Source organism: Stegodyphus dumicola, chromosome 7, assembly GCF_044657685.1.
Source record: "Stegodyphus dumicola isolate Sdum_Otavi_A_Nest chromosome 7, ASM4465768v1".
Classification (NCBI taxonomy): Eukaryota; Metazoa; Arthropoda; class Arachnida; order Araneae; family Eresidae; genus Stegodyphus; species Stegodyphus dumicola.
In genome coordinates this window covers 54,053,563-54,079,326 of record NC_140774.1, presented here as the reverse complement: position 1 = coordinate 54,079,326, position 25,764 = coordinate 54,053,563, and the positions used below count along the sequence as shown (strand labels likewise).

The following is a 25,764-nucleotide window of genomic DNA, read 5'->3' as shown; positions in this document are numbered from 1 at the left end:
ATGATACAAAGGCAACAGTAGACAGTGGATGCTACCTAAGCTTTATGATGATATCCATGAATTTGAAGGTTTTCTACATCACAAATAAGAGAAATTTTCCAGTTAATGGAATTTACGAAGAAATGTGAGGTCGAAATTAAATGAAGATGATATAATAGAAGTTTTCCATTGCAATGACAATGACCCATTCATCAACCAATTAAAGAACGGTGAAATTTATAATATGGTTCTAAATCCAGAAAATAGGACTACTGATGGTGAAAAATGTAACAGAGAAGTTGTTGAGAACGAAAAAACTTTGTGTGATAATTTAGTTGGGAATTCTTGCCACAGCAGTGATAGCACTAAAACAATGGCACTGAATGAGAAATTAAGTCTACTTACAGAATTAAAGAGAAAGCATTAGCACATAAAATAAAGCATCTTAAACAACTGTAAAGCAAAGTCAGGCCCATTGACCTTCGTGCACACACAGTTTAGATATGTAGCCTATAGGTGGTAAACAGTGGCGTAACTAGAACTCTTGGGCCCCTATGCAAAAAATGTTCTTGCCCCCCCCCAAAAAAAATACAGTATTAAAAAAAGAAAAGAAAACAGAAAAGAAGAAAAAAATCTGAAAGGTTTAGATTTTAACGGTCAACCAAAAGGGTTTGTTAAAGTTTTTTACCCTGCGCACGCAGTCTACCAGTTTGCTGTTGTACTCATTCCTGCTAACCGTAGCTTCCCCCCGCTTTTTTTCCTTTGTATGTATATGTCTTTTTAGCTTTAAAAACTAGCCATTCATACGGCCAGCCACATAATATAGTTATCATAAAAAAGAATGATGATTTTAATCAGCTAATATAATTTCATAAAAAATACTGAATACTTCTAATTAAACATGTCATGATTTTAAACATGTTTGCTTAAATGAATCATATCAGAAAGTAGTAAAAAATGTTCTTAAGAACAGCGTTTGTTGCTTTTAAAACGCTTAGTTTATTATTCAGTAACCTTCCAGATTAAATATGAAAGTATCTTAGGCTTTTCTGAATAGCAACATGGTGACGCGTGGAAGACAAAAAAGTTTTACTTCTATATAAATGGCAACAGATTGTTTTCACAGAGACGACTTTGTCAATTAAAACTGAAAGATAAATAAATATCTTAAATTTGTGCACAGGTTTGGGTGAAGGAATACGTTATTAAAAATTTAATGACTCTATAGGTACCGTCGCTTTCTTAAAATGCGAAAAACATACATTCATACATGTAGAATCTTCATTATTTAATTTCTTTAAAAATAATACTGGGCAATAATATTTGACGGCAACAATTTGATAAGGATATGCCGTTTATAGTGAATCAAAGCAAAGCATATTATACTGTAAACTGTAAGAATCATTCACATTTATGAATTTAATTTAATACTTGGACTGATTTTTGGAGTTGGTTAATGGAAATGCCAGTAACAGATTAAATATATGAACAAAATGAAACTCTCGAAATTATAAGTTTTGAAAATTGAGAACTGCAAATGGTATACCATAATTTCTCTTTTATTTTTGAAAAATTCATTCCAAATTAAGTATCAGAATCATGCCTAGTTACTTCTTTGATTTATACTTCAAAAATTTATATAAAATAATACCAGTTTAATAAAAATTATTGTACTTGTTTTCAGGCATCTGGTAATTTAATTCTTGTAATTTTATACCTTGTTATATATTTTGTTCCATTCATATATGCCTATATACATATAGATATATATCATTTAGTGATTCCATATTAACTAATAGGTATGTAACCAAAAATTGCATCAATAATGTATTTCTCAGTATGATTAACTTCATTCTTAAGAATTTTCTGCAGTCTAGTTTGCGTTATTTTATAAGTCCCAAATCAAAAACAATTAAACAGAACGTTAGAAAATTAACCAAACAGTAGCCACCCTCAATGTATTTGTAATTTGGTAAACAGTCCTTAAACGTGAAAGGATTGAAAGACATTTGAGTTACGACTATTTTCTCAGATACTCAGATATTTCGTATATATGTAACATAGCATTCGAAATCAAAACTCAATATTTGCACTACAAGCTGCCCAGTTGGTATAGTGGTCAGTGAAGCTGACTGCGATGCTGAAGGTTCAAATCCCGGAGAAGGCATGGCTGTAACTCTCCGTCCCTTCATAGGATAGGCGATGGTGGCCTACCTATTAGGTGCTTCTATATTAAAGAGACCATGACATCTGGCCTTGTATAGATTAATGGACTGGGTTACATTTGTAATTGTTCACAATCTGCCGTTGGTAAAATAAAATAAAATAAATAAAATATTTGCACTACAAATCCATTGAAGTAACAAATACATGTCTTTCTACTCCTATGTTTTTAGAAAAGATGCTCCTTGCCTTATAGTTTATCGTTCAATAATCCATTTTCATAGTAAACAAATTGCATTCATTCAAAAAATTCAATTTGTTTTCTTATTTTCGTCTCTATAGAATGGAATGTAGAAAAGTTAGATTAAATGACCCTCACATTTTCCCACGACACCGAAGAGCTCAGTCTTCCCTTTTTCAACATTTCCCGTGTTTAGGGTCGTTTGTAATTTATGACTTGACCACATTTGATCAGTATTCATTTAAGCCATCGTCCGAATACCGTTAATTTGTTATAATTTCACATCACTCTTCTCGTTTCTGAAGGCAATTTATTCAGCTAAACTTTGGCTCATCTTTAATTAGAAGTACGCATATTTAAAACATAACTAATACAAATGGGTAAAAAAAAGTCTTCTTAAGATAAAACATTTATGAAAAATTTCAGAGAAAAGCTTTATAGGAAACTTTTAGGCAATATTCTTATTTGGCCTATATTATTGTATGAAAAGTTTCTATTGGGTTTCTGCATCTCTCAAGAAAACGTTCATTGTTTATGTAAGATTGTTTTCTGTTCCCTTTATATTTTCACTGATTTGGAAAGATAATATATAAACAGTTAGATTTTAAGAAAAACATGCTAAAATGTTAACACAGTGGACGTTTGTTATAACGGCCGCTCTATTCCAATGACCAATATGAAACACCTACAATTGATGACAGTCTAATTTAGGTAAATTTCGCCATAACTATCATTCATTGTAACATATATTTTCTTCTGTGCGATGTAAAAAGTTCAAATACATTTACACATCAATAGCTTATGAATCATATTGAATAAGATTTTCTTATGAGTTTAAAAAATAATTAAGCAATGAGAGGCCTTTGACATTTTTTCCTCAATTTATATACACAAAAAGATACTTTTATCTTTTTTAAAATTTTCTTCTGGAATGAACCATTATCATGAGATATAGTAAATAAATTAATTGTATAACCAAGTGTTTAAACACGAATTGCTGTGTAAAATCTACTATGCCCAAAAGACATAGTCATTTTTCCCTTGGTCAACTGACTCTTTTCTTATACGACAAAATTTGACATGTGGCTGCAGTATAAAATCACTTCCTGAAACTAGAATTTCTGCGAATTCTAGTGGACTTCACGGGCCTGACTTCCTGTATCGAATTCGAGAGATCCGTGGTTCGATTTCGGGCGGGGGCAAGTCTCCTGCTTCCAAAAAATACCTAATGTCTCTACAGTTCGAAAGCTATCCTCCAGAGGGGAATCAAAACTAAAGCATACAGCCTCTTTTTTTCGGGGGGGGGGGGTATTCAGTGCAACACTGAATTCAGCTGTTATATCTGCTTGCAAGGACCCCTATCTGCATCATATATACATACATACATTTAAAATGTAGTTCAGCAGGACATTCAAGGGCCCCTTATGCCTTCGGGCCCCTATGCGACGGCATTCCTTGCATACCTTTATTTACGCCACTGGTGGTAAAATAATTTCCCCTGAATTGAGGAAAAATCCCCTAATTTCAGAAAGCTTCGACTGACACCTTTTTTCTTCTTTGCCATTTTGCATAAAATCCCGAAAAGATCGAATGTCAGATTTTGTACTGTACTGGGACTTTTTTCTGTAAATTTTGATTTCCTTAAGGTTTTAAATGCTTAATTATTTTCATAATTCACTACTTCATATTTTTTATTTTATAATTTCTACATCTTACAAAATTTAAACTGTTGATCTAATGCCCAGAATCACTGAAGTGCCAATGAGAGTAGATTTTGAACTTTAAAACTACTGTACTTCAAAAAACCTTGTATTATTCATTGCCATTTTCAGGATTTCCAGATTAATTTAATATTTTAATAATAAGGCAATATTTGCAATATTGCATGACAAAACATAATGTTAAACAACTTACATTTACCATTTTTTGTTTTGTTTTTGTTTGTAACAGGGAGAACTTGCACTTAGACATATATAGATTGACAAATAATAATAATAATAAAAGGGTTATTTGGCTTAAATTCTAATTATAAATACTATTGCCTAAACAGAACTTACCTCTAAATAATGAATACAAGTGATCACTAATTAATTGAAAATTTGTTGACACAAGTATTAAATTATTCAATTAATTTTTACAGCAGTGCAATCTGCTGATAAGATTCATCATAAGCCATAAGGGATAATATTTGCAGAAGTATTAATGCCTCCATTGCAAAAGTTAACACTCATAGCGATACTTTAAAAAAGGTAAACATGTTTCCAGTAAACAGGCATCAGTATTTTCACTTGTTTGTTATCAGCAATTATTAAATCAGATTGCTTAAACCTTATCAGTACTTAAACATATTCTGGCTGATCTTTGGAATATGGTAACTGGTAGTTTGGCGACATTTTGGAGGCGATAAAGGTTACTACCTAGGACTTTGGTAATAATGTGAGAAACACTCAGTTCCGATTACGCATTATTTTGTGTGAGGGAAATGAGAGATCATGAGATATGTCATGTGACATTAATGGACGAATTACAGTTGTTTAATCGGAAAAGGGGGGGAAATCTGGAAATTTCGTATTTAGCTATATTCTGTGTTGCGTGAAATGTGACATTAATGGACGAATTACAGTTCATTAATCGGAAAAGGGAGTTAACTTGGAAAAGCTTCATTGTGTGTTGTGTGAAATAGTGTTGATTAATTTTCGGATTGCATGGCGCTATGTAAAGTGAATTCTAAATTTTTAATGCATTTATCTGATAATAATAATAAGTTGAGATTGTGTGAAACGAAGGATATTAGAAGTTTAAATGGCTGTGCAAGAAATATGGTGAAAATGGACATTTTGTGAAAAGGAGTGTAAGGAAGGGTACGTGGTTTACTGAAAGTAGTTTGAGTATAGGTGAAATTTTATTAATTTCTTATTACTTGGTGAATAGACTTCCAGTTGACTACTGGATTTAGGATTTAGAAATTAGCAGTAGTACTGCAGCGACGTAATGAAGATTCTGAAGAAGATTAGGTAAGTTAGTATTTTTAATCATTTGAGGATATTATTTTTATGCATTGTTCTAAATGTAAGGAGTAAATAAATTAAAATGGTATTATTTGAAAATTGTTATTAGCAATGATTTAGTTTAAAGTAATTAGGATTGTAATCTAATTTTTATTAATTTAATGTATGTGCTTATTTATATTTTAAGTAGTGTTTGTTAATTTAATTATATTTTAATTTAATGATCGTGATTTTGTGAGTTATATGTTTGTAGTATTTTGGAATATGTTTGAGTAGTATACGTTGAGTATTTTCATGCATTTTCATGAAATTTTTCTAATTTATGAGAAAAAAAGCAGTGTACATGGATATAGTGAAGAGTGTGCGCAATGCCATTTTTGTGCAATTCTGGGATGTTTTTTTTAAGTAAAAATAAGTCGACATGTACATGGTTTAGTGATATTTTAATTAAATGATAGTTATTTTGTGAATTTTATGTTTGTAGGAATTTGGTATACATTTTAGTTGAAGTAAATGTGCATGGAAATAATTTAAATATTGCGTTTATAATTTGTAATGTTTGCGGTATGAATTCGTTGGTGACGTTTATAATATAATAGATAATTTAGAGGTAAAAGTTTTTAGATATTTTATTTATTTTATACACGGAAATGTTCATATTTGGGAAGGGTATATACTTTTTTGCAATAAGGTAATTTCATATATGTTCCTTTTACCGGGTTTAAAGATTCAGAAAATTGTAATGCATTTTCGTGAAATTTTTCTAATTTATGAGAAAAAAGCAGTGTACATGGATATAGTGAAGAGTGTGCGCAATGCCATTTTTGTGCAATTCTGGGATGTTTTTTTAAGTAAAAATAAGTCGGCGTGTACATGGTTTATGTGTATGTGTTATTGTGAAAAACGCGCAAGGAGTTTCCGATTGTGCACTTTTCCCCAATTTTGCAGTGAATATTTGTCATGATTAAGCAGTTTTGTTAGATAAAATTTCTAGTATAAGTGTAATTTGGCTAGTAGATTGTTGGAAAAAGTGCTCAGTAAATAAAAAGAAAAGAAACATGTCTTTACTTCGTGAAGACAAAATGAGGGCGGGGGGGAAAAAATAGAGGGTTGCTGTAGCAGAGTTGGTTGCCAAAAAATCATTAAGTTACCATAATCCAAAGATCAACCCATATTCTTTAACTTCATAATTTGAAATATACACTTATTCTTTAGACTTCATCACATGAATTTAAATAAGTTAAAATTAATATTTTTTACAAATTATTACAAATAATTTACAAATAATAGAATTACAAATAATTTATATTAAAATAATTACCCTCTGAAAAATTTTAAATATTGTAATTTTGGCAATGTAAAAATCTACTTTAAAAATAATTCTTAATAACAATAAAATGGGCTTCTCACCTTTGCCTGCACTTTTTAACATTAAATTTTCAGCAGCTTTCCAATCAGCACTCAGTCGTTTCACTAATAAAAATGCATTGATTGGATTTTCTAGAAATGACTGTGAGTCAACAGATGCAACCTGATGAAGCCTTCCATACTCTTCCTTCAATCTATATAAATGTAAGAAAAACATTAAAATACTTTTCAGGGGGAGGGGATTATGTTGAAAATGCAACCATTTAAACAGAAGCTTCATAAGTCAGTTATATAACATGTAAATAAAACGTTTGTGTTGCAAACTACCTCAAATGTGTCTACCCATTTTCAATGATAATTTTAAGATGTTATGTTGGAGATTTTACTGTAATATTATAACAGTTATTATTAAGTTAGGTTGCATATTTTTAATAGGTTGGTAAACTAGTATAATACAGAATTATATACAGAACTAGAGATTAGCATATAAATATTTTTTTTTTTTTTTTTTTTTTTTTTTTTTTTTTTACACTTAGTTACTAATGCAGCAAATCACTAGTCTTTATGCTGATATACAGAATCATTAAACAAAACAAACAAGATAAACTCTGACACACTTTGGTACTTTCCAGTTATTGACGGCATCTCCCAAAAAGTTGCTAATTTTTTGCAAAGTTAAGACCTGAAAGACAACATCAGCTTTCAAAAATGGCAGTGCACTAGGAATTACATACAACACAAAACAATTAACAAAATTTTAAACCCAAGAAATATAGATAACAAAACACCTTCCCCCCCTCAATATTCTACTTATGTACATAGTAATCTGTTTTAGCTTAATAAAACAACAGAGAACTTCAGAAACTGGATGCCAGCCACAAGTTGGTTTTACAAATACTGTTAGTTCTCCCCATGTACAAAGCAATTTATTTTTGCTTAGAAAAACATCAGAAAATTGCAAAAATCATGCACTGTCGTTTTTCCCCATTCACAGTAACACTTTTTTGATTAAAAAAAATCAGAGTTATGCAAATTTGTCATCAGGCCACAAATTAAATAAAAATATGACACAAATTATCCAGGATCTTAGCAACCAACTAAACTAATTAAGCTTAAATTTTCAGTTTTAAAGAACTACATATTATATTGAAAAAAAATCCTCCCTTAGATCCCAAATAAAAAAAAAAAAAAATAATTAAGTCTAAAAAGCTTTATGCCAGTCAGTAAAACGCCAATATATTTTACAGTAAATTACATTACACATCTGGTATAGTATTAATTATTTTCTAAAAACTCATATATAATAATATTGGATATATTTTACCCTCATCTAATAACTTTAAAATATGAACTATTAAAAGAATTTTATACAAGAAATTTTGTTCCTTATTTTATAGTTAAGATAAATACTTTAATTCTAATCTCACCTGAATTATATAGAAATTTGCAAAACACGTTCGATACAAATAATGCTATCTAAGAAACTGCAGAAAACAATACTGAATTAAACAGACGATTTAATTCAGTAAGGGATGGGATATATTCCAAATACCAATAAAACTTACTTTTTAACTTCCTGCAATCTTTTCTCTTCCATTTCAATATATTTATCTATAGTCTTTATGAGTTCGCCCTCGGTATATAACAGTTTCTCCAAATCAACAACAGCCGTAAATAGTTCGCAAAGAACTAAATTGCTTATCATACCCGAAAGTACAGCATACATAAAAACCTTGACAGGCCACATCCTGAGTAAGAGATTCATCCTATAACAGAAAGAAATCAGTTACTTTTTCATAATTAAATGTATATATATCTGTATTATTATAATACATGTAAATTATTAATATCAAAAAACAATTTCATTAAATCTCTGCCACAGTTGATCGTAATTCAAATATTAAAATTTTTTACAAACATTACATGATACCTGAAATTAATATATATATTTTCAATAATCCTAATACATAATATTACTGTTTCACCGTCCACATCCTTAATTCACGGCACACTATTATAGCGAAAAATAAATAAATAACACATCACCATATAGGAAACAGAGCGCATTTAAAAACAAAACAAGGCTGTCAAATCACTGTTAAGAATCATTCCAATTTCTTCCGTCTGATTAAAAAATTTTATTTAAAATTAATTACTTTTAATGTTAAAAAATTTCGTTTAAAGAGTTTTAATTTAACTTTTAAGTACCAATGTAATAAAATATTTTTTGAAAGAATTACTTGACTAATGAAAAAATTTGTAAGACTAGCGGAAATATTCTGAACTAAAAGCTTTCAACATTTAGTGTCTTTGACTGTATTGATTATAAGCGCAAGGCGCTCAAATTGCGCAAAGTTTGATTTGAGATTACTCTTCTTTGTTGTTTTCTAATTAAAATAATGTCACAACAAATTATTAGTGGCATTCCGGTGTTATTTCCATATTTGCCATATAAAGTTCAAGAAGATTACATGAAAAAAGTAATTGAATGCCTTCAAAAGGTGAGACAAATTTGAGATTTTTTATGCTTGTGAAAAATCAGAGCTGTTTTTAATGCTAGCACATTTCATGCTTTTTATATGTTTTGTTTTAATCACAGGGTGTTAATGGTATTCTTGAAAGTCCCACTGGTACTGGCAAAACACTTAGTCTTCTGTGTTCCTCTCTTGCATGGTTAGAAACTCGGAAAGCTCAGCAGCAACTTTCTGTAATACAGAACTCTCTTACTGGTGTTTCTGGAATTTTGAGTGATTTAAAATCTGCAATAGATGGAGTAACAGGAAGTTGGGATTCTGGAACAAACTTCAGTATGTTTTTGTGATGCATATAAAAAACAGATGTAAAGTAATGAATGATATGAACAGTTAAATAAATTCATTCTGAATAACTCATTTCGTAAATATTTTTCTTTTTTTTTTTTTAGTGCTTCCTAAAATCATATACAGTTCCAGGACACACTCTCAATTATCTCAGGCTATTCAAGAGTTAAAAAGGAGCAGCTATAAACAGTAGGGAATTTATTATTATTATTATTTTTTGCATTACGTACATTAAATGTATGTAAGTATGTTAAATAAGAATTATCATTTGACGATTTGACTTAACATTTAACTGTTTATGAACTGAATAATTTTACAAGAATTAAACCATTTTAAAAAAAAATGGGTTTAATTCTTGTAAACTTTTTGTATATAAATTGAATTATTGGGTAAAATGCAGAATCGCCCACTTATATGGCATGTATCGATGTGTGCATGAACAAAGTCAAGGGAATGTGCAATGCCAAGTTTGTTCAATTCTCTGATATTTTTTAAGTAAAAATAGGTCGATGTGTACATGGATACTGAGTTTGTGTAATTCTTTGACTTGTTATTTTCAAGGTGGCGATTTTAAGAAATGCGCCAAGCAGTGGGTGATCCTGCACTTTCCCCGAATTATTATAGGCTCATCTCTTTTTTTTTTTTTTTTTTTTGTTGCATAGAATATATATTTCTTGGAGTAATACAAAACGGTATCACAGAAGCAGTTCTGGGTGAATCTTTACATTATGGTAACTTGGCGATTTTTTGGCGACCAACCCGGAAGCACTTCCGCAGAGAACCCGGTAAATGTAAACATCGCCAACTTTGGCGATAATAGTTCAAACCTGGTAACCTAGTGGATTCATCCCATTCGCTTGTTTGAAGGTTACAACCATTCCTCTTATTTTGTTTAATTATCACTGTTGTTCGGATTTGGAGATTTATATTATTCTTCTCTTATTTATTATTATTTTTTTGATTTTCCATGTTATTTTTTCTGAATTTTTTAACAACGAATAGATAGAAATATTTTCGTATAATTAAAGATTCGCATCAAAATTAGCAAATCACTGCTGGTGTAAGGAAAACAGTTCAAATGACTTTTGAAAAATAAAATGTAGGCTAATCTTTGGAATATGGTAACTGGTAGTTTGGTGACATTTTGCTGTACTTTATAGCATTAGTTTCATTTTATGTTCTGTGAAACAGTGTTGTTTAATATTTGGATCCCATGGCCCTATATAAAGTAAATCCGAAATTTTTATTGCGTTTATGTGTAATTGAAAAGCATTGCTGAATTGCGGATAAGTATGAATGTCCAATATGTGGGAATGAAATGAGATTGTATGAACGGAAGGATATTACAGATAAGTTTGAATGGCGGTGCAAGAAATCTGGTGAAAATAAATGGACATTTTGTGATCCGCCATGCACTCAAGATTCTGTAGAAGATTAGGTAAGTTAGTATTTTTAATTATTTGAGGATATTATTTTTATGCATTGTTCTAAATGTAAGGAGTAAATAAATTAATATGGCATTATTGGAAAATTGTTATTAGCAATGATTTAGTTTAAAGTAATTAGGATTGTAAGCCAATTTTTATTAATTTAATATATGTGCTTATTTATATTTTAAGTAGTGTTTTTTAATTTAATTATATTTTAATTTAATGATCGTAATTTTGAGAGTTATATGTTTGTAGTATTTTGGAATACGTTTGATTAGAAGTAAATGTGCATGGAAAGAATTTAAGTATTTGGAACCATTTTTAATGTTTGCATTATAAATTGGCAGGTGAGGTTTATAATAGATAATTTTGAAAAGTTTTTGGATATTTTATTTGGGTTTTCATCCGCAGAGAACCCGTTGGCGCTTCGGGAAAGAACCCGTTGGCGCCGTTGCAATTTTTACTCGCCAAGGGATGAGCTGAGCCGTAAACGTGATTTTAAGTGCATGCAAATTCAAATTAGCAGACAAAACAAAATATTAAGCATATGGTAGTAAAAATTCACAGCTAATAAGCATGTAGATGTAAAACTAACCTGTTAAACGTGATATACGAAAATAAAGCTGTACTTTTCATAATATATTTCACAATACAAATAACCTTCAACAGTAATCTAATTTTCTTTAGTAGCATTGTTAACAAAACTAGAACTTTATACATTTTATTATTTTTCAAGACTAATTTGAACTGTATTCCTTACACCAGCAGTGGTTTGCTAATTTTGATGACCATGGGGATGCATCAAACTACTCTGTCATCTTAGATAATCAATACTTTTTATTTCAATTTAATCAGCTATTTATGTAACACCTGCCATCCTCGGAAAGGTTATTGTTAGAAAAGCATTAACAATATAGTATCTTGTTAAAATTTTACGCCATAAAAATTGGAGCCGTGAACCCGCATCTATCGACGAAAACTTCTTTAATTATAACGAAAATATTTCTATCCATTCGTTGTTAAAAAATTCAGAAAAATAATGTGGAAAATCAGAAAAAAAATAACATTAAATAAGAGAAGAAGAATATAAATGTCCAAATGCGAACAACGACAGTGATAATTCAACAAAATGAACGCAAGGGGAATGGTTGAAACCTTCAAACAAGCGAATACGTTGAATCCGATAGGTTACCAGGTTTGAACTATTATCGCCAAAGTTGGAGATGTTTACATTTACCGGGTTCTCTGCGGAAGTGCTTCCTTTGGAACTACTCTGATATGCGCCCTCATATCACCAAATATCTCGCCAAATATTTTTGGCAAGAAACTTCATGCTGCCATATTACTATCTAAATTTTTTGTCTACATTTTGAACTTTTAGCCTAAAATGTCTCCAAAAACGCGGTTTTCGCACATGCAAAAACTTTGAACACACAATTTAGCTAAAAATCCGAAACAAAAACAAAAAATTTAGATAGCAAAAATGTAAAGTTTCTAACCAGAAATATTTGATAAGAATCCATGTACCCAGCGACATGTTTTAACTTAAAAAAACATCTACGAATTGCACAATGTAGGCAATGAACGAATCTACAAACTACGCAGACTTCACTTTAATAAATTAACATAACAACAATAAATTTCAAAGTACATGTACACAGCATCCTGTTTAAACTTAAAAAAAATTCTACGAGTTGCACAATTTAGACAAGGAAGGAATCTACGATCTACGCACTCCTCGCTTTAATAAAATAACATAACAACAATAAATTTCAAATAATACCATGTACACAGCGTTCTGTTTCAACTTTAAAAAACATCTACGAATTGTACAGTCTAGACACTAAACAACAAAATAAACTAAACAAAATTTCAAACAATTTAAAAAAACAACAATAACGACAGAAATTCATACTAAAGAACCAATGAACATAACATTCTACAAAATAAGAACAAGGATAAAATAAAATGCACTTACCATGAATTAATGCATTTTCGAATAGCAGAAATATAAATTTCATATCGCCTTTAACATGCCGCCACATAATCACTATCGTATTTACATGACAGCCAGACACACTATCCAGAAAATTTATACTATGGTTCACAAATAAATAAAATCAGAAATCCCTACTTCTATCATGCACTGCCATTAAAAATAATCTCCCAGACCCTCTTTCCACAGTTCCAAATACCCACTACCCCTCAACAGGATAGCCACAATCATATTTCCTTTTGCCAAACTTTAATTCAACAACTACCATTTTATCTTTCCCTCCCATCTTCTCAGACACAGAGGCGAATCAACGAGCTCCAGCGAAAGATTTTTCAACGTCAACAGGGTTGTCATAGAACACGCAATCGTGCTAAAAACCAGCTCAGAACACATATCGCCACATTTGGTAAATTAGGGCGTATATTATAGTTGTACCCTTCCTTTTATTTATTTTATACGTGCAAATGTTCATCCTTGGAAAGGGTATATACTTTTTCGCAATCAGGTAATTTCATATATGCCCTTTTTACCGAATTTACAGATTCACAAAATTTTCATGCATTTTTGTGAAATTTTTCTAATATATGAGAAAAAAGCAGTGTACATGAATATAGTGAAGAGTGTGCGCAATGCCATTTTTGTGCAATTCTGGGATGTTTTTTTAAGTAAAAGTAAGTCGACGTGTACATGATTTAATTATATTTTAATTAAATGATAGTTATTTTGTGAATTATATGTTTGTAGCAATTTGGTATATGTTTCAGTGGAAGTAAACGTGCATGGAAATAATTTAAATATTTGACACTAAGTATTTGTAACCATTTTTAATGTTTTGTTATAAATTCGTTGGTGACGTTTATAATGGATAATTTAGAGGTAAAGGTTTTTGGATATTTTATTTATATTATACATGGAAATGTTCATCCTTGGATAGGGTATGTACTTTTTCGTGATCAGGTAATTTCATATATGTGCTTTTTACTGAGTTTAAAGATTCAAAAAATTTTTCTGAATTTTCGTGCAAATTTTTGTAATTTATGAGAAAATAGCAGTGTAGATGGATAAAGTCAAGAGTGTGCGCAATGCCATTTTTGTGCAATTCTGGGATTTTTTTTAAGTAAAAATAAGTCGACGTGTACATGGTTTAGTTATATTTTCATTAAATGATAGTTATTTTGTGAATTATATGTTTGTAGCAATTTGGTATACGTTTGAGTGGAAGTAAACGTGCATGGAAATAATTTAAATATTTGACACTAAGTATTTGTAACCATTTTTAATGTTTTGTTATGAATTCGTTGGTGACATTTATAGTAGATAATTTAGAGGTAAAAGTTTTTGGATATTTTATTTATATTATACGTGGAATTGTTCATCCTTGGATAGGGTATATACTTTTTCGCGATCAGGTAATTTCATATATGTGCTTTTTACCGAGTTTAAAGATTCACAAAATTTTCCTGAATTTTCGTGCAAATTTTTGTAATTTATGAGAAAATAGCAGTGTAGATGGATAAAGTCAAGAATGTGCGCAATGCCATTTTTGTGCAATTCTGGGATGTCTTTTTAAGTAAAAATAAGTCGACGTGTACATGGTTTAATTATATTTTAATGAAATGATAGTTATTTTGTGAATTATATGTTTGTAGCAATTTGGTAAACGTTTGAGTGGAAGTAAACGTGCATGGAAATAATTTAAATATTTGACACTGAGTATTTGTAACCATTTTTAATGTTTTGTTATGAATTCGTTGGTGACATTTATAATAGATAATTTAGAGGTAAAAGTTTTTAAATATTTTATTTATATTATACGTGGAAATGTTCATCCTTGGATAGGGTATATACTTTTTTGTGATCAGGTAATTTCATATATGTGCTTTTTACTGAGTTTAAAATTTTCCTGAATTTTCGTGCAAATTTTCGTAATTTATGAGAAAATAGCAGTGTAGATGGATAAAGTCAAGAGTGTACGCAATGCCATTTTCGTGGATTTCTGGTATGTTTTTTTAAGTAAAAATAAGTCGACGTGTACATGGTTACTGTGTATGTGCGATTTTGAAAAATGCGGCAAGGAGTTTGCGATTCTGCACTTTTTCCCAATTTTGCAGTTAATATTTGTGATGATTAAGCAGTTTTGTTCCATAAAATTTCTAGCATAAGTGTAATTCGGCTAGCAGATTGTTGGAAAAAGTGTTGAGTAAATAAAAAGAAAATAAACATGTCTTTACTTTGTGAAGACAAAATGGTGGCGAAAAAAAAATAGTGGGTTGCTGTAGCAGAGGTGGTCGCCAAATTTTCGCCAAAAAATCGCCAAGTTACCATAATCCAAAGATTAACCAAAATGTATGAAGTTCTAGTTTTATTAACAGTGCTACTGAAGAAAATTTGATTACTGTTACTGAAGTTTATTTGTATTGTGAAATATATTATGAAAAAGACAGGTATTTGTTTCAACGTAAAATGCTTTAAGCTGTATGCAAGTAACTTGAAAAAATATTACTGAAAACTATTTATATAAAATGGATGCACTAAAGGTCATGTATTCATTAATTTATTACATGGGTATGGCTCTTATTGAAATACATCAGTCAACAAGCAAAGTACTTAAAAATGAAAAAAGACACTTGTAATAGAAATATTAGTATTCTATATGAATTAGAGAAAATACATATAAGCATAATGTAAACGTAAGTATAAGAATACTTATTTTTTAAATGAATTTTTACTTCCCGTTATGTTTAATATATTGTTTTCTGTGCTAACTTGAATTTAATAAAAATTTATTTTCGTATATCACGTTTAACCGGTTAGTTTTACATCCACATGCTTATTATCTGTGAATTTTTACTACCATATGCTTAATATATTTTTTTGTCTGCTAATTTGAAATTACATGTACTAAAAATCACGTTTACAAAATATAACGTTTACCGCTCAGCTCATTGCGATGAGCTGCGAGCTTGGCGAGTAAAAATGCAACGGCGCCAATGGGTTCTTTCCCGAAGCGCCAACGGGTTCTCTGCGGATGAAAACCCACCAACCCTGCTACAGCAACCTGCTAGTTTTGTTTTGGACACCATTTTGTTTTCATGAAGTAAAGGCATGTTTTTTTTTTTACTCAACATTTTTTCCAACAATCTGCTAGCTGAATTACGCTTATACTAGAACTTTTATGAAACAAAAATGCTGAATCATGACGAAGATCAGGTGCAAAATTGGGAGAAAGTGCAGAATCGCAAACTGCTTGACGCATTTTTAAGAATTGCACATACATGGTATCCATGTACACGTCAACCTATTTTCACTTAAAAAAAATTCCAGAATTGCCCCAAAATTGCATGGTGCACACTCTTGACTTTACGTATGTACACATCGACCTATTTTCACTTAAAAAGTCAAAGGAAATTGACAGAAATCCAGTTCTTCTTACTCTTGTAAAAAGCGCCAAATGAATAAGTGGGTGATTCTGCATTTTAGCAGCGAAATTGTTTCTAAATGCTTATTAGCTAAAATCACGATCGGAGTTTTCCGGAAAATGTCACATTACATGTCTCATGATCTCTCATTTCTCTGAGACAAAATAATCTGTGATTCTATCTGTGTACTTCTCAGATTATTGCTAAAGTCCTAACTAGTAACCTTTATTGCCTTACCAAAATGTCGCCAAACTACCTGTTACCATATTCTAAAGATTAGCCCAGTTCTGTTTTTAATATGCTTAATATTTTATGAGTCCTCATTTTTTCCTTTGTAAAATATGAAAATGAGTAACTACTCTGATATGCGCCCTCAAGTCGCCAAACATCTTTGGCAAGAAACTCTCCACTGGTATATTACTATCTAAATTTTTTGTCTACGTTTCGAACTTTAAGCCTAAAATGTCTCCAAAAACACAATTTTCGCACATGCAAAAACTACGTTTTGAACACACAATTTAAGCTAAAATTCCGAACAAAAACAAAAAACTTAGATAGCAAAAACATAAAGTTTCTAACCAAAAATATTTGACAAGAATCCATGTACACAGTGATATGTTTCTTAAAAAAAAAAAAATCTACGAATGTCACAATCTATGCAACGAACAAATCTACGAACATCTCGCTTTAATAAATTAACATAACAACAATAAATTTAAAAGAATACCATGTACATAGTGTCCTGTTTAAACTTTAAAAAAATCTGACTTGTGCAATTTAGGCAACGAACGAATCTACGAACTATGCACACTTCGCTTTAATAAATTAACATAACAACAATAAATTTCAAAGAAAAACCATGTACACAGCATCCTGTTTAAACTTAAAAAAAAATCATCTATGAATTGCACAATTTAGGCAACGAACGAATCTACGAATTACGCACATCTCGCTTTAATAAATTAACATAACAATAAATTTCAAAGAATACCATGTACACAGCGTTCTGTTTCAACTTTAAAAAGCATCTACGAATTGCGCAATCTAGACACTATGCACTAATCAACAAAATAAACTAAAATAAATTTCGGTTAATCTTTGGATTATGGTAACTTGGCAATTTTTTGGCAAAAATTTGGCGACCAACCCTGCTACAGCAATCGGCTAGTTTTTGTTTGGACGCCATTTTGTTTTCCAGAAGTAAAGGCATTTTTTTTTTTTTTTTTCTACTCAACATTTTTTTCCCAACAATCTGCTAGCCGAATTATGCTTATGCTAGAACTTTTATGGAACAAAAGTGCTTAATCAAGACGAAGATTAGGTGCGAAATTGGGAGAAAGTGCAGAATCGCAAACTGCTTGCCGCGTTTTTAAGAATTGCACATACACGGTATCCATGTACACGTCGACCTATTTTCACTTGAAAAAACATCCTAGAATTGCACAAAAATGGCATTGCACACACTCTTGACTTTATCCATGTACACTGATAAAGTCCTAGCTAGTAACCTTTATCGCCTTACCAAAATGTTGCCAAACTACCTGTTACCATATTCCAAAGATTAGCCTAAATTTCAAACAATTAAAAAAACAACAATAATGACAGAAATTCATACTAAAAAAACAATGAACATAACATTCTACAAAATAAGAACAAGAATAAAATAAAATGCACTGACCATGAATTAATGCTTTTTCGAACAGCAGAAATACCAATTTCATACCGCCTTTAACATGCCTCCACGTAAACACTATTGTATTTATATGACAGCTAGACACACTATCCAGAAAATTCATACTATGGTTCACAAATAATCACAAATCTCTATTTCTATCATGCACAGCCACTAAAAATAATCTCCCAGACCCTCTTTCCACACCTCCAAATACCCACTGCCCCTCAACAGGATGGCCACAATGATATTTCCTTTTGCCGAACTTCAATTCAACAACTTCTACCATTTTATATTTCCCCCCTATCTTCTGAGACACAGACGCGAACCAACAAACCAAGCTTGACACGAACCAACGAGCTCCAGCGAAAGATTTTTCAACGTCAACAGGGTTGCCATACAACACGCAATCGCGAGAAAAACCAGAGCAGAACACATATCGCCACATTTCGTGAAATTAGGCCGTATATCAGAGTTGTACTGAAAATGAAATGTAATTGAATTAAATTATCTATTTAAGATTTTTAATTAAGTTCCTGTAAATATTCCTTTCATTTAGTGTTGATTAATTTCAGTATTGCATAATTTATATAGCATATTATATATTTATCATGCAATAAAATTATAATTCTAGGTACTGTTCCGTTTTGAGGACCGTAAAAAAATTGCAGCGAAAATGTATGCGCAAAAACGCCAAATCTAGCAAACACGCCCATTTAAAACAGCACGCCAAATCTAGCATACGTGCTGATTTCAGATTGCGTAAGTTTATATAGTTCTTTATTTCTTAAGACGCCATTGAAATACTAGTTTAATTTTTAAATCCTTTTTTAAATATCATATGGATTTAACAATTTGGGAATTGCCCGCGACGAAAAGTCTGCAATAGAATTTTGGGTAAAGTGCAGAATCACTCACTGCTTGACACGTTTTTAAGAATTGCACATATTTGGTATCCATATACACATCGACCTATTTTCACTTTAAAAAAAATATCCCAGAATTGTGCAAAAATGGCACTGCGCACACCCTTGACTTTTTCTATGTACACATTGACTTATTTTCACTTAAAAAGTAAAAGAAATTTGACAAAAATCCAATTATTTTTACCCCTGTAAAAAGTGGCAAACAAATAAGTGGGCGATTCTGCACTTTACCGAGAATTTTTCAAAGAAAAGGCATCATTCATTATAGAAAATTATGTTTGAACAACCTACGATATGAAATTATGCTTTAGCGATAACTCAGTAGCGAAATAGGGATGCAGTCATCTATTCAGTTATGTTTAGCAATTTTTATATAAATTATAATAATGATCTGAAATATTTATTTACTCTTATGCTTCCATTCAGTCATGTGTAGCCTTTTTTATATAAATTATAATAATAAAAAAGTATTATATGAAATTAACTTTTCATCTAAATTAAAATACCAATCTTATAGTTATTTACTATTATACATCCTTTCTTGTGTTAGGATTGCTGCAATTATTTTTAGTAGCACTGGCATCAACAATAGTTTGGCGATTTTTTATGGTCGTCAAAACCGAATAGTACCCAATTCTATAAAACCTTTTATTGTCCCTGCAGTATAAAAAAGATGCTTGTCATATGAAACAGATTGTCATCTTGGAGTATATAATACTGAAAATAAGAATATGAGAAAGTAATTTTTATCACATTTTTATAAATTTCTCCAATCTGGATTCATTCCATCCTGCATAACCACCATTTGTCAAGTGCGTCAGACTACTGAATGCAGATGAATAAACTAGGCGCATAGAGTTTTTTTTTTTTTTTTTTAAATTGTGCACTTTCATTACAGTCTAGTTTCACTTGAAAGCCTTTCACAATACAATATACAATTCCTGAAGCAGACAGCCTTCGAGTACTTTGCCATAATATTTTAAACAATCAACCTTCATTCTACTGTTCCTTTTTTCTGTAACTAAAATAATTTTCTGTTATTTCAAGCTGTATAAATTATTCTTTTACAGATTCAATATTAATATCTATAAATTTAAACTGAACATTGTGCTTATTAAAATACTACATTAAGCATCGTACTTATTAAATTACTAAGCTTGGTACTTTAGTTTTAAATGTGCTGAATTTAATATTTAATCTTCATTATTTAGTACTAGTTATGTTTTTCAGATCCCCGAGAAAATATTTTTATTGCAGTAAATTTATCATTAAACTTTTTATGTTATGTAAAATACAATCTTTTTTAAAAAAATTGAAGGACCATGAAGAAAGTGGTTGTTTTTGATCAAATTGAATATATGTATAGCTCAAACACAGATAATAAAATGATTAAAAAATCAAGTTCATAGTACTTGTTCATGTCTCGCAATCACCCATCGAGTGTTCAAATTAGTAGTTGGTCGAACCGCCCCTGGCGACAATGCATGCTTGAATTTGTCAAGCCAAAGAGTGGTAGAGGTTCCTAATGTCATCCTGCAGCACATTCTGCCAGGCATTCATCAGTTGTCTCTCTAGATCTGCGATATTTTGTGGCGCCCGAATCTGGCGGCCTACTATGCCCCAGACATGCTCGATTGGTGAAAGGTCTGGTGACCTTCCTTGCCAAGGAAGAGTATCAGCCGCACGGAGACAATCCAAAGATATGCGAATGGTATGTGGCCTGGCATTATCTTCTTGGAAAATGGTTCCAGGATGACGTGCCAGGAAGGGTAATGCAGTCTGCCTAAAGTTGGTATCAGCATATCGTTGAGCTGTTAAAGATGTACGGAGGATGACTAAAGATGACCTGCTGTCATAAGAAATAGCTCTCCACACCATCACACCAGGGATTATGGCTGTATGCTATTGTAAAACAAAGGCTAGGACTGCTGGCTCTGTCCTCTTCAGACATACACAGTAGTCATCTGCTTCAAGAGTGAAGCGGTATTCATTGCTGAACACTATACGATGGCAGCCATGATGATCGGCTGCGACACCACTCCAGACAACTCCACCGATATTGTGGAGTCAAAGGCAAACATCTTAAAGTGACTCCACCTCAGACAAGTCACAGATGACGCTGCAAACATCATCTGGGAGCCATTACTAGTTTTATACTTTGCGAATTGTGCACTAGAAATGAGTGCTGTAATCGCAATTCCTGTTCATTTGCCTTGAAACTTTGATCATTTGCATGTTCGATCAAGATGTTTTAGCATACCAAATTTCGTCACGATTGCAAAAGTCCTTCTTGGTGCTTCGATTTTTTTTGCGAAAGAGTGTTATAATAGTAAGCTTTGTGAGGAAAAAAAAGCTGTTATTTCTAAATGTAATTGCTACTTAGGAGACTAAGTCTGTGTGTGTGAATTCTAAACTCCAACTTTTAGGAGATTTTATTACGTTTTGTAAATTTTTCTTTGCACTTTTGTAAATTGCCATTCTTGCATCTTATAGTATGTATTGATTTGATGCAATGAAATATGAGATCTTTAAGTATTACCTCAACCAGTTTAGTAAAAGTCGCCAAACTCTGTCAACCATGTACATAACAGTTCTTGAGTAACCATATCCATTGTAAGTTGGAACCCGAAAATTCACCGAATCCCCATTTTTTTTTTTTTGTAAAAATCCCTAAACTGTGACAAGGTGGGTGCGCTGATAAAGTACAGAAGTATGAGTAGTTGTTCATATTAGTATATAAATACAAATGTGTATATGTGTATTATCTCTTGATGCTGTAAGATTTATTGATGTTAAGTGGCATCAGATTTTCACATGGGCAGAAAATTAATAACGGCAATTATATTTAATTTTGATACTTTATGATTATTCACAGTCTCCCGAAAAGTATGCACGAGGGAATGCATTATGTCACCTAAATAGGCAACCCATGATATTGCCAAAATGGATTTATCTGGCAACTGGCAACCCAGATATCTGCGGACATAAAGCAGATAAGAACTGATTTTTGCTTTCCAGTTTGGCAATCATTTTTCTGATTAATGTTTGTTTTTATTACATTCAGCTGCATTTTTTCCCTTCTTTTAAGGAATCATAATGGAACTGTGGAATTTGCTGGCTGATGAAAAAGAAATTTTTGCATTTCTTTAGAAATACAATGTTTTGTCCAACAGTAGCGAATGCAAAAATTTGCATTTCACGAAATTATGTTTTGTAAGCAATAGAATTTTATGGATCAAAATTTGTGTATCGATGTTAAATTTATACTCTCTGACTTTTTTTAAAGTGAAAACAGCTTGCTGTGTTTATAGAAAGAATGAAAGTATGTGCAGTGCCACATTATGCAAGATACTGAGTTTCTGTAACTCTCCAATGTTTTTCGAAGCTAAAACTGATCACTGTGTACATGTAAAGAACAACATAAAAAGGAGAAGGAAATGGGTAAATAATTTAGTATGGAGTTTTCTTATATTTTAATTTTGTTAATTTGTTGTTTTATTTAATTCCTTATACACTGCCATTTTAAAACTGGGTATTGTCTTTTGTATGTTAGTTTGATGAAAATTAGATGCCAGTGGTTTGCAACTTTCCGGGAGAGGGTTTGCGGATAATCAGAAAGTGCATTAATTCCTAATATGATTAAATCTGTAAATAACAGAAAAATTTTAAAATATATTTGCTGATTATTTTGAAAAGTATATTAATGATAAATGTCATTTGAGTAATTAAGTATATTTATATCAATAATGAGCAGTTCTTTTTTCAGTTAAAAATTTTGTATCACTGTCAATTTGTAGCTTTTCCCTTTTTCTTTTTTGATTCTGATTCCATGTCACTGAAAATAATACATTATTATCTTGTTTCTTTCATAGAACATCACACAGTTTAATCGTTTTTATTCCTCAGTCATGAACAACTGAAAACACCTAATGCAAGGAGAATTTATATGTTTACTTCTCCTTTTGCAAGGAGAAGTAAACATATAAATTTGCTAGAAATCACTCTTACTAATTAGTTAATTAAGCATTTATTCATGTTAAGACACAATAACATGCCGAATAAATACTTATTCATGTGTTAATTACTACTTGAGGGTGTAAACATTTCCAGAGAAAGGCATGATCTTAGCAGATACTGCCATATATCGATATTAAATTTTATAAATTGTGATTGTTAGCCTTCTTATGACAAACTCATTTCTTTGTGAAATAAAACTGATTAGTGGAGTTTGATTTTTCGTGTTTTTTTCTTTAGCGTACTATGAATCAGAAACAACCTTCTTTAGAAAAGTATTCATTTTTCAAGATAAGATGTAGTAAAATGAAACCTCAATTCATGAATTTAATTCATTCATGAAAGCTCTTCATCAGCTGGAATTAATGTAATAGGTATTAACCATTTGCGCTACAACTAAACTTCACGGTCGTGGTGCAGTGCGCTACAATATAACAAGTGATAAAGTGTCTCATTTACGCCACTTTGCGTCTGCAAGTGCAATCCAAAGCTGTAACTCGAGAAATAAACAATCTCATTGTTAGGCGGTGTGTGCACAACGTTATTTTAATTTTTACGTGCCGTTTGAGACAAAAGCATCTCGACGTGCGTGGCACGTCTTATTACCACAAGTGGTTAAAGTAAAATGGATAGAATCATTCATGGACCCCCCACATAATTGCTCATTTAAAATTGTATAACAGTACTTTGTGTGGGGCGTCTTGTTTTACCTTTTCACTAAGTGACTCTCGACTCTGATTGAGCCTCCGTTTCACTCAAAATATATCCAGTATGATTTGTTATTGCTTACATTTTAAATTGTTTTTAAAGTGAGACATGACATTCTCAATGAGTCGCCCAGACGGGAAAGTAGTTAGTGACACTGACTGCCATTCCAAAAGGGCCCGAGTTCAAATCCCTGAGGCTGCATGAATGCGAGATTGCCTGTCCCTTCATAGGAGATAACTGTGATTTCACTGAAATTCAGTAGGTTGTTACTTGCCTTGTGAGGGTGAGGTTGATATGTGAAAACTTTATATCGTACCTAATTCTGCCTCCCTTTTTTTTTTTTTTTTTTACTAGAAAACTAGGATTAATTTTTTCCTTCATCTTCTTCTGAAGACATTTCTTCCACAATTATCTTTTGCTGTTTCTGAAGTTCTAGTTCTTTCTTATTGAGCTCATTTTTATGGTCCTCCACATCATCGTTAACTTCCTAGCCTGTGGTTTTCTCTAGAGACACAACATAAACACCAAAAAATGTTCTAAAAAGGCTCTACCAGCAACCCAATCTGGATGTAATTTTCTACAGGCTAAATTTGTGGCTCTGTAAATCACATACCACCAGGCTTCATTAATGAGATCTAAGCAATGAGAAAAATGAAAATGTTTCCAGAAGTCTATAAATTTTAACCAAGTGACATGTGTTACTTCGAAACATTTTAAAAAATAATATGTTGTTGACTTGAGTGCTCATAACTCGAGGCACCATTCGTCATCCAAAGCATTTTTGTTCTGATAATTTATTTACGATTTGAGGTTTCTTTGTATTTTTAAGTTATATATAACTATTTAATCGAAACCACTATCATTAAAGTAATAATATGGTTGATTTCTCAGATCAGGGATAAATGGATGAATAATTTGACAGCAGTTAGCTGATATAGATTTAGTAGTATAAAAGTAGCAAAAGTTTGATTATTAGTCAGCTAACTATATCTTTAAGTGAAGATTCATCTAAAATAAATACAATTTAAGTACAGGTGAACTGGAAATATTCCCTTATGTTCTTGTATTTTTATCAGAAATCTATTTATTACTTTCTTCTGAATTGATGTTATATATATATATTTTGCATTTGAAGTTTTATTTTTGTTCTATGCAGTGTGAAGTCAGTTGCTCTTGGTTCACGAGATCAGCTCTGTATACATCCAGAAGTAAGCAAAGCGGAAACACATGCAACCAAACTGTATATGTGTCGATCCAAAATCAAGAGCAAAACTTGTCCATTTCATTTGAATTATGAAGAAAAGATAATTTCACAGACTGATTATCAGGAAACATCAATAGCAGATATAGAGGATTTAATTACTTTAGGAAAGAAGCACACGTATGTAACTAAAAAATTTTAATGGCTTTAAGTTTTTGTTAAAATCCTCAGTCGTAGAAATGTAATCAGTGCTTATTGAATATAGTTGCACGAATTTTTATAAAATTGTTAACAATCAAAATTTGTTGTTAGTGCATATAGGGAAAGAATTGTGTTGAGTGTGTATGCAGAAAGTCCATATTAAAAAGCATCAGTGCATTTTGCTTAAAGGCAGCACCTTGTCTGATTTTTTTCTCTGCTTGATGCTGTTTTAGATTTTGAAAAGTTAGGCTACAGCAGCTAGAATGATAAAAGGTTTGATGGTGATTAGAAATCAACTGATTTAAAATGTTTTTAAGACTTATAATAAAATATAAGAAATGAATGAATAAAGATTTAAGGCAGATGAAAAAATTTATAAAAGCAAGCTTTGGTAGCAGTTATACACCAATAGATTTATTTTAGTTATTAAAATATTTCTAAAATATGTAGGCAAATATGAAAAACACAATTTTCAGAAATATGTATTCAGTATATAACATTATTTAAAAAAAGTTTTGCAAGTAAGATTTCAATTAAAGGATCTTTCTATCAGATTTAACCACATGAATATCTGCCTACATTCTGCAGAGTTGCTCCTTATAATTTTTTATTTCTTTGC

At 31.2% G+C, this 25,764-nt stretch overlaps 2 protein-coding genes across 4 annotated transcripts in view; one reads left to right on the top strand and one right to left on the bottom strand.

The window, feature by feature from the left end:
• Positions 1-8,847, bottom strand: part of LOC118184025 (prolyl 4-hydroxylase subunit alpha-1-like) — a 71,644-nt gene extending 62,797 nt beyond the window's left edge. For both annotated transcript variants that reach the window (XM_085820217.1, XM_085820218.1), the window contains exons 1-3: positions 8,690-8,847; positions 8,325-8,525; positions 6,802-6,953 (exon numbers count right to left, since the gene is read on the bottom strand). In XM_085820217.1, the coding sequence (XP_085676343.1) occupies positions 6,802-6,953; positions 8,325-8,524 (352 nt within the window). In that variant the 5' untranslated portion in view covers position 8,525; positions 8,690-8,847. The remainder of the gene's footprint in view (positions 1-6,801; positions 6,954-8,324; positions 8,526-8,689) is intronic.
• Positions 8,848-9,061: 214 nt separating this feature from the next.
• The window catches only part of Rtel1 (Regulator of telomere elongation helicase 1), a 60,106-nt gene continuing 43,403 nt past the window's right edge, over positions 9,062-25,764 (top strand). The window contains exons 1-4 of one of the 2 annotated variants that reach the window (XM_085820215.1): positions 9,062-9,260; positions 9,359-9,566; positions 9,683-9,767; positions 24,900-25,124. In XM_085820215.1, the coding sequence (XP_085676341.1) occupies positions 9,159-9,260; positions 9,359-9,566; positions 9,683-9,767; positions 24,900-25,124 (620 nt within the window). In that variant the 5' untranslated portion in view covers positions 9,062-9,158. Of the gene's footprint in view, positions 9,261-9,358; positions 9,567-9,682; positions 9,768-18,729; positions 18,858-24,899; positions 25,125-25,764 lie in introns of those variants that run through there. The other variant, XM_085820216.1, reaches the window with a different exon arrangement.